At 51.1% G+C, this 9,282-nt stretch overlaps 1 protein-coding gene across 1 annotated transcript; it reads left to right on the top strand.

The window, feature by feature from the left end:
• The first annotated feature begins 6,160 nt into the window (after positions 1-6,160).
• On the top strand, positions 6,161-7,081 carry LOC148592769 (olfactory receptor 14C36-like). Its single transcript, XM_088533912.1, has one exon. The coding sequence runs from the start codon at positions 6,161-6,163 to the stop codon at positions 7,079-7,081; it is 921 nt and encodes a 306-aa protein (XP_088390038.1).
• The last annotated feature ends 2,201 nt before the right edge of the window (positions 7,082-9,282 follow it).

Genomic DNA, 9,282 nt, shown 5'->3' with positions numbered 1-9,282 from the left:
AGAGTTACTGGGCACGCCTGCCGAAGTGAAACCCCTTTTTCCTTATTGTCCATTTCCTCGCATGGACTCGGCTCAGTAATTTCAGTCCACTCGCAGTCTCCTGAACCACTCTCCTCCCCTTTTCCTCCGCAGAGTGCTTCTCGCAAAGCAGCAGCGACTTGAGCCTCCCCGTGCAATTGTTCAAGCATTAGCCGCACGGGACGATATATTTTCGCAAGTCGCCGAGCTTCCTTCGAACCTACTTGCACACCATCCCACAGTTCTTTTCCCACTCGCTCCCAGGACTCGAGCTTATATACCTGAGAAGTTTCTTCTATGAGTTTTTTCTGCTTACAAAACAGCAGCAAGTCAATTAAATCGTCTTTTGAGATCTCAGTTTCAGTCTTTTGAGCGAGCTTTAACAAACTTTCTATAATAGCACGCTCCGTTGCTGATGCAGCAATTTCCATCCTAGTTGCTGATGCAGCAATCCCCATCCTGCCCCTGACTCACCAGGTCAGTCCTGACTCACTAGGTCAGCCGTGGCCACGATCCGCCTCTCCCGGGCGCCCAGCTACTTCTCCGCTGGCTGCAGGATCCCTCGCGTTCTCGGCTCCACTCTACCCACGGTCGTATCACGTCGGGGTCACCAAATGCCGAGGCCCACCCCGCGAGACGGAATGAACGACACTTCAATGTGAAGCAGGTTCAATTCGCTTTACTATTGTCTACTATGTAGCTTTATACAATTCTATCACCCGTAAGCGCACACACGCGCTAAGCAACAGCATTCTCATTGGTTAAGCTATAGTGTCCATGCATAACTAGCTTGCAGCTGGCTGACATTCCTTTCCGATGCTCTATTGCTGGTCCTCCCGGATGCTTATCTGGTTATGGCCGGCCTAGTTCATTAAAAAGTTGCTAACGAGCGTTATCTTCTCCGGGTGGCCTTGGTTCCCATCGCTTCAGTTCCCGGTTCTCACCGCCTCAGCTCCTCGGTTCTCATCACTTCAGCTCCTCAGTTCTCATCACTTCAGCTCCTCGTATTCCTGTAAAAGTGCTAAGGCCCCAACAGGTTAACATTGGAAGGGACCTCTAGAGATCATCTAGTCTAATGTCCCAGCTCAAGCAGGGTCACCTAGAGCATGTGGCACAGGGTGGCATCCAGGTGAGTTTTGAAGATCCTCAGAGAGGGAGACTCCACAACCTCTCTGGGCATCCTGTTCCAGGGCTCTCACACCCTCACAGTAAAGTTCTTCCTCACATGGAGATGGAACTTCCTGTGTTTCAACTTGCACCCATTACCCCTTTTCCTGTCACTGGCCACCACCAAGAAGAGTTTGGCCCCATCCTCCCTACATTCACCCCTAAGGTACTTATTTCTACATGTTGATCAGATCTCCTCTCAGTCTTCTCTTCTCCAGACTAAACAGGCCCAGCTCGCTTAGTCTTTCCTCATATGATAGATGCTCCAGTCCCTTAATCATCTTGGTTGCTTTATGCTGCACCCTCTGTAGAACCTCCATGTCCCTCCTGTACTGCAGAGCCCAGAACTGCACACAGTACTCCAGGTGAGGCCTCACCAGAGATGAGGAGAGAGGGTAACATCTGCTGGCAACACTGCTCCTGATGCAGGCCAGGATGCCATTGGCCTTCTTGGCCACGAGGCACATTGCTGAATCATGGTTAACTACTTGTCAACCAGGATTCCCAAATCCCTCTCTGCGGAGCTGCTTTCCAGCAGGTCAACCTCTAATCTATATCGGTTATTCCTCCCCAGGTGCAGGACCCTGCACTTGTCCTTGTAATATGATGCTGGGCATTATTTCTAAATGCCTCTGCCTTTGCCTCTGCCTTTTTTCTCCTCTACATTGCCCTATTAGCCTGGAGCTAAGTAACAAGGTCCCAGTCTACGCAAGGGGTATCTGCTGGTTTGAGTGTCCTGAGGTATCTGATAGATTTAGTGAGTATCGGAATGGCCCATTCTTATGCTTGCCAGGTCTGTCCTTAAAGACCTGCTGGCTTTCCTGAGCTCTGATGTCCTTGAGAGCTCCCTCCCCTGGAATCTCCCACCAGTCCCCTGAACAGGCCGGGAAGTCGGCTCTTCTGAGGCCCAGTCTCTATTCTGCTGTCCTTCTGCACTCCCCTCAGCATTAGGCACTCTGGATTCTCGTGGTCACAGCAGGCAAGGCAGACATTGACTATCCCATCCCTGATTGGTTTGTCCTTGTTTGAAATGTCCAGATACCAGAAAGCATTGTCCTCCTCAGCCCATCTGGCAGCTGTGCAAAAAAGTTCTCCTTGATGTCCTCCAGAAGCCTCCCAGACTGCTTGCACCGTGCAGTTTGCCTTTCCAGGTCATGATAGGGGGATTAAAGTCCGCTCAACAAGAACCAGGGCCAGTGATCCACAGCCTTTTTTTATACTGCTGAGAAATAGGAGAGCTCCCTCCTGAGGTGCTCACCCACAAGCTCTCAATTCAAACCTTGCCTCTTCCAAGGAAGACCTCCACACATCCAATCTGCTCCTTCACACAAAAAGCATCCTCCCTCATCTTCCATTGATCATCATTCCAATGATATTTCTGGCCTGTGACAGCTTGCACATCTTCACGTGCTCCTGCCTCTACTTCAGGCAGCCTACACTTGCATGTATTTGGGCTATAGAGCTTCAGCTGTGGCACAGAGAACAGAATGGTCACAGAGAAACCTGTTACCAAGAGGCAAAGACACTGGGTGTGCAATGGCCCAGTTCAGAGCAGAGCCATGCCGCCATATATAGCAGGAACAATGCAGTGGTGGAGGCAGCTTCCTACTAAGGAAGTGAATCCAGCAGCGTCTCAGGCCAGGAGGACACAGAGCTGGGCCACTGAGAAACAGCAGGAAAGGGGGTTCTGCCTGAGGTGACTCTGTGGCTATACTGGACCTATGACAGACTTCTTGCACAAATCTCCAGGAAGGACAAGGTGCCCCTGCCGATGTCCATGGACCCTGACAGCCTGTGATCCAGACACGCAGAGGTCCTCATTAGCCCAGTCCCTGTTCATATAATATGATGGAGTGAGCAGACGTTGAGGGGAGGAGAGCAAGAAGGGTTTGAGAGTACAAAGAGTCTCAAGGTACCTTGGTGTGATGTGCCTCTCATTTATGCAGCACACATGGATGCAGACAGTATGGACTTTCCCTACAGACAGTGCTGGATTTCATTTGTTTGGGTTCAGGACGGAACCCTGGGATTCCCTGCAGCACTTGCCCAGCAAGTGCTCCAAAGGGGATAGTTTCCCTGTAGATCCAATCTGCTAGAGACATATGGTTGAGCTGGACAACACAGGCATCTGACAAAGCTCTTCCAGCACTTTTCAATGCCATCAAATCAAGTGTCCGTGCTGAATTACAAGAGCTGCTGGTTAATACTGGAATCTTCCTATGCCTCAGCTGGAGGGAGTGGGGCTCTAATTGTGTTTGGCACCAGGAGGTCATTTCAGATAGCCAAGACAATTCCCCACCTGATCCTCACCTCATCCTCTAGGATGATGCAGGTCCCCCAGTTCCTGCATCAGACCAAGCAAACACTGACACCACATCTGTGTGTGGCACATCTGCTTTGGACCACATCTGTCTCTGTCACCAGATATCTGTGTGTAAGCGACTGACTCTTCCATCTCCAATGATCATCAATGATTATCAATGATTATCCATCTCCAAAGACTATCCCAAAGATTATAGTGGGATCTTAGACAGGTGCATACACGCACAAATCTGTGTTGTGCTCACTTTGTTTTTGGCAAGGGGAATCCCACCAATGGCATCTGTGGATTTTACGGGAATAATCTGAATATCACTGCAGACCCAGGCCTGGGGGTCTGAATTCTGTAATGCCCAGATTGATTAATCCTAATCAAAACCTGAACCACTCAGTGAGTTGGCTTTTGTCCCATCTAGGTGTCCCTGTCTGGTTGAGAGATGAAAATCATTCTTCCAGAGTGGGACATTCACAACTTTCAAAGCTCCTCATCCTCTGATGAAATAAATTGCAATGTTGGAACTTCTCTCCACTCACGAGAAAAGGAAAACAGATGATTATTTTAGTTTGTTTGAGGGAACATTCCCCAGGAGGAGGGAGCACGAGGGACAGAGAAATTGGTGAGTTCAGCTGGGCCTCTGCTCCTGAGCGGGGCCAGGCTCCTGGGACGGAGGCAGCTCGTGGCAGCCTGGCAGCACTGCCCAGAGACAGCCGAGTGCAGGAGCAGCTCCTGTGCCAAGAGCAGCAGGGCTGCGGGCACTGCCTGCTGCTGCGGACAGGGGAGGAGAGAAGGCAGCGAGAGGGGAACGGCAGTGTGGAGCGGGAGCACACAGGAGACCTTCACAACTCTTGACTTGGTGAGTTTGTGCTTACAGGACAATGCTACGGAGCTTCTTGAAGGGGACATAAGAACCCATCACACCCCATGGCTGGCAGCATTTTTCTCTTCTGGCTTTTGCAGTGCAGAGGAAGAGGAGCTGTTTCAGAGCAGGGATTCTCTAACATACCACCTATGGACAGGGCATCCTGCTGCCTTCCCCAACAGAAACAACAGTGATGTGAAGCCGGGTTGTGCAGACAGGGTGAGAGGTCTGCACTTCAGAGCAGGGTCCCTGCACCCAAAGGTGCTGTGTGCCCGCAGCAGTGACTGTGTCGCCTGTGAAGGTCAGCGCTCAGCCTGCCCAGGGAGCTCCCCACAGCACTGAGGGGAGAAGTTCTGGGTGGGAGGATTATCCTCTACCAGGACAGGCTCCTTCTCCTGCTGGGAGGGTGCTGCGGGGGTCAGCTCTGCTCACAGGTCTAGCTGTGAGCACATTTCAGGGGGCACTTTGCAAAAGGAAAGGCAGGGCAGGCATTGAGATGGTGCTTAGAATTTCCTTCCACTTGGTAAGAGGAAAATGGAAACAAAATTGTCAGATTTGGACAAGAGACTGAGACTCATTTAGAGATTCAAGGAGCTGCCAATGAGTCTGCCAGGGACATCTGAATGTCCCCTCACCCATCCCTTAGTTCACAGACAGCACCAGCTTCTCCTGGGCTGCTGCATCAGGGTCTGTCTGAGCTGCTCCTTAGCACCTGCAGACATGGGGGTGCCCCTGGACAGTCCCCTGCTCCTGGGAGGTTTCTGCAGGAAGAACTGGGCTCACTTGTGAGCGTCGTTGTCCTTCATCTGAGTGAGGTACAAGTACATGACAGTGAGTAGCAAGGCTCGGTGATGAAGCAGGTCCCATGACAAAGTCCTAACAAGGGTTTTTTTTTTTTTTTTTTTTCCTGTTGGGATGCACAAGGATTTGTGCTGAGAACTACTGAGGCGCCAAAGATTTCTGCTCTATCAAAATATGTTCCCACAGTGAGTAGGCACCTTTGTGTGTTCGTGTGTGCACCATCATATATATTATTTATACGCACACTTATATATCAACAGACTCCTCCAATTATCCTTTTGCAGAGAAGACTTGATTTCCAAATGTTGAAGAGCCCTGCCATAGAAGGGATGGACATCATCTCCTGCAGCTTGTGTGCATCAAAGCGACTCCTTCTCTCTGCAGTGCCTGGAATAAGGGTGCAGGGTGCAGGGTTAAAAGAGGCATGAGGACAAGGTCTATCTCTAGACCTCTCGACATGTAGAAAGGGTAAGGTCTATCCTTGTTTCCCTTTGACTGTTGTTCCCCGTTGTTGGAGTGAGATCTGGTGGGGCAGACTCAGATACAAATATCTCTGTTGAGGAGGGCAAGAGTGATGGGGGTGAATCCCTCACAGAGCTCTTCTCCTTCAGACACAACTGCTGTGAGGGCTGTATTCAGCTCTCGTGCTGGTGAATGGAGAATATTCCCACTTGGTCTCTGGACTAACTCCATTCCAAGCAATGCAATATGCCATTCTAAGGTACCTCCACAAATACCAGTCAAAGACTAGTGCATCTATTTCCACCTGCAGCAAAGCAGAAACAACTCCTCCGGAGCTATGGGCAGGAGTCCCTGCTGAACTTGGCACACTCAGCCAGTTCAAAGTGGAGCACCAGAAAGGGAGCTGAAATAAGGGAGAGAGGAAATGTGGGGAGTTCCTTGAGAAACTGAAATGGTTTGGCTCAGAAAAGCCTGCCTTAACTTTTGGCTTTCTTTCCTTCCTCGGACAGGACTCCTGGGCCCCGAAGGAACTAATGTCCAACGGCAGCTCCTTCAGCGAGTTCCTCCTCTTGGCATTCTCAGACACACCGGAGCTGCAGCTCTTGCACTTCTCGTTCTTTCTGGGCATCTACCTGGCTGCCCTCCTGGCCAACGGCCTCATCATCACAGCCGTAGCCTGTGACCACCGCCTCCATAGCCCCATGTACTTCTTCCTCCTCAACCTCTCCCTCCTTGACCTTGGCTCCATCTCCACCACTGTCCCCAAATCCATGAGCATTTCCCTTTGGAACAACAGGACCATTTCCTACTCAGGGTGTGCTGCCCAGATCTTCCTGGTAGCATTCTTGTTTTCAGCAGAGTATTCTCTCCTCACAGTCATGGCCTATGACCGCTACATTGCCATCTGCAGACCCCTGCACTATGGGACCCTCATGGACAGCAGAGCTTGTGTCAAAATGGCAGCAGGTGCCTGGGCCAGTGGCTTTCTCAATGCTCTCCTACACACTGGGAACACCTTTTCCATTCCACTCTGCCAAGGCAACATGGTGGAGCAGTTCTTCTGTGAGATCCCCCAGATCCTCAAGCTCTCCTGCTCACACTCCTACCTCAGAGAAGCTGGGCTTCTTGTGATTAGTATCTCTTTAGGCTTTGGGTGTTTCATTTTCATTGTGGTGTCCTATGTGCAGATCTTCAGAGCTGTGCTGAGGATCCCCTCAGAGCAGGGCCGGCACAAAGCCTTTTCCATGTGCCTCCCACACCTGGCCGTGGTGTCCTTGTTTCTCAGCACTAGCATGGTTGCCTACCTGAAGCCCCCCTCCATCTCCTCCCGATTTCTGGATCTGGTGGTGGCTGTTCTGTACTCGGTGGTGCCTCCAGCACTGAACCCCCTCATCTACAGCCTAAGGAATGAGGAGCTCAAGAATGCCCTAAGGAAACTCATCCAGCGGGTCTAGTGCCAGCAACAAGATCTGTGCTAGGGGATTTGGCATTAAGGATAAGTGTTGTTCATTTATTTCTTGCTTGCTTTTTTTCTCTTATATTCCAATAAAGGAAAAATATATAGTCTGGTTCATGCTATTTCTCCGCAGGAAAGTCTCATTTGAATCTGCCACAGGGACCATGTTTAGCCCCACTAAGCAGCTTCCGATGTCTCCCATGCACTGAGGAGAGTTTCCCTGTGCAGTGTCTGTTCCAGCACTGACTCCAAGGGAGAACAGGGGCACAGAGTCAGGCTCACATGAGTACAGACAGGGTGAGACCATGGCTCCTGTTGCCTTTAGGAGAACTCAGCTCCCCTAGCCACAATCGGGGTGCAATTTTTCCTGCTCTCCTGTGGAGTTCATAGTCATGTGTTGCCCTACACCGGTCATTGCAAACACTCTGGGGTCGTGTGTCACCAGTATTGGTGGTGGCAGTCCCAGTCAAACTGGGTCTGCTTCTCTCTCTGACCACCGTGGACCATAGTCCCACAGCTGCTCACTCTGCAAAGCAGCACCACCAGAATAGGGCAGGTGCAGGAACAGCCCAGCCAGCAATGGGGACACTGATCTGGGAAAAGTCTCTGTGGGGAGCAGAGATGTCCCAGGAGAGAGGCAGGGTAACATCCTGCGATAGAAAATGCAAAGGAGAGCCAGGTTTCTGTGTGCCCCTGCTCAGGACAGGAGCTTCTGGAGGGTCTGCAGGACCTGGGGTCCTCTGCTGGACTGTGCTGGGCAGTATGGTGGGCTTGGGGGAGCTGCAGGCAGACAGGGAGGGGATCTGCTGGGCACAAGAGCAGGGAAAAGAGAGAGTGGTCGGCCTCCCTGTTGGGCCTCACCTCCCTTACCAGGGAGCTGCTGTCCTTGGCCTTGGCCTGGTCATGCCACGGACATGGCAGAGCCTGGCCCTGCACCTCTCGCATTCTGACCAGCTGACCTCACTGCCCAGCTCTGCCTTGCACCTGCCACCACCCTGCAGTCCACAAAGCCTTGACAAGGAAAGCTGGGAGCTGAGGAGATCCCACAGAATCCCAGAATGCTTCAGCTTAGAAGGCGCCTCTGGACATCATCTAGTCCAATCCCCTGCACAAGCAGGGGCACGTAGACCATGTTGCACAGGATCACATCCGGGTCAGTTTGGAATATCTTTGGGCAGGAGACTCCACATCCTCTCTGGACAATCTCTGCCGATGCTCTGTCACCCTCACACTCAAGAGGTTTTCCCTGAAACTCAGGCAGAACTTCCTCTGCTTCAGTTTGTGACTGTTGTCTCTTATCATATCGCTGCCCCCCACTGAGAGTGCCTGGCCCAATCTCTCAGCACACTCCCTTCAGGTATTTGGGCACAGTGCTAAGATCCCATCTCTGCCTTCTCTCCTGTAGATCACAAAAGCACATTACTGGCTCATGGCTCAGTCCGTAGTCCAGCAGGAAAGTCCTCCCTTTCTGGGCACATGAGTAACATGCATCTAATTTACAAGGAAAGACTAAGCGAGTCAGGCCTGTTCAGCCTGGAGAAGAGAAGATTGAGGGGGGATCTTATCAGCATGTACAAAATACCTGAGGGGAGAATGTAAAGAGGATGGGGCCAAACTGTTTTAAGTGGTGGCCAGCAGTAAGACAAGGAGTAATGGGTACAAACTGAAACTCAGGAAGTTTCATCTCCATATGAGGAAAAACTTCTTTACTGTGAGAGTGACAGAGCACTGAAACAGGCTGCCTAGAGAGTCTTTTCTCTGGAGATCTTCCAAACCCACCTGGATGCAACCCAGTGCAACATAATTTAGGTGTCCCTGCTTGAGCAGGGGTGTTGGACTAGATGATCCAGAGATCATCTAGAGATGTCTTCCAACCTCAACCATTCTGTGATTCTGTCATTCTGTGAATGTGCCTGGAAGCAGACAGCAAGGACTTGAATCATTCCTGAGCAACTTCACTCTGGCATTCTTAAGGTCTTTTGTAGATGAAAATGATTCCAGGACTGGAAGAGGCATTAACATCCAGGGAACACACAGCTAATGCTGTCTTTGTCACGATGGGAGGACAAGGGAGCTGGATTTCTTCAGTCTGGAGAAGGGAAGGCTGTGGGCTGACCTAATAACAGCCTCCGCATGCACACCAGGATAGCAAGAAGAAGATGGAGCCAGACTACCCTGAGGACCCTCATGGCTGGAATG

This window comes from Tinamus guttatus, unplaced genomic scaffold, assembly GCF_059628265.1.
Source record: "Tinamus guttatus ecotype Peru unplaced genomic scaffold, ASM5962826v1 Tinamus_guttatus_pri_ptg000526l, whole genome shotgun sequence".
Classification (NCBI taxonomy): Eukaryota; Metazoa; Chordata; class Aves; order Tinamiformes; family Tinamidae; genus Tinamus; species Tinamus guttatus.
The sequence above is the reverse complement of the archived record's forward strand: the minus strand, read 5'-3'. Positions and strand labels throughout refer to the sequence as shown.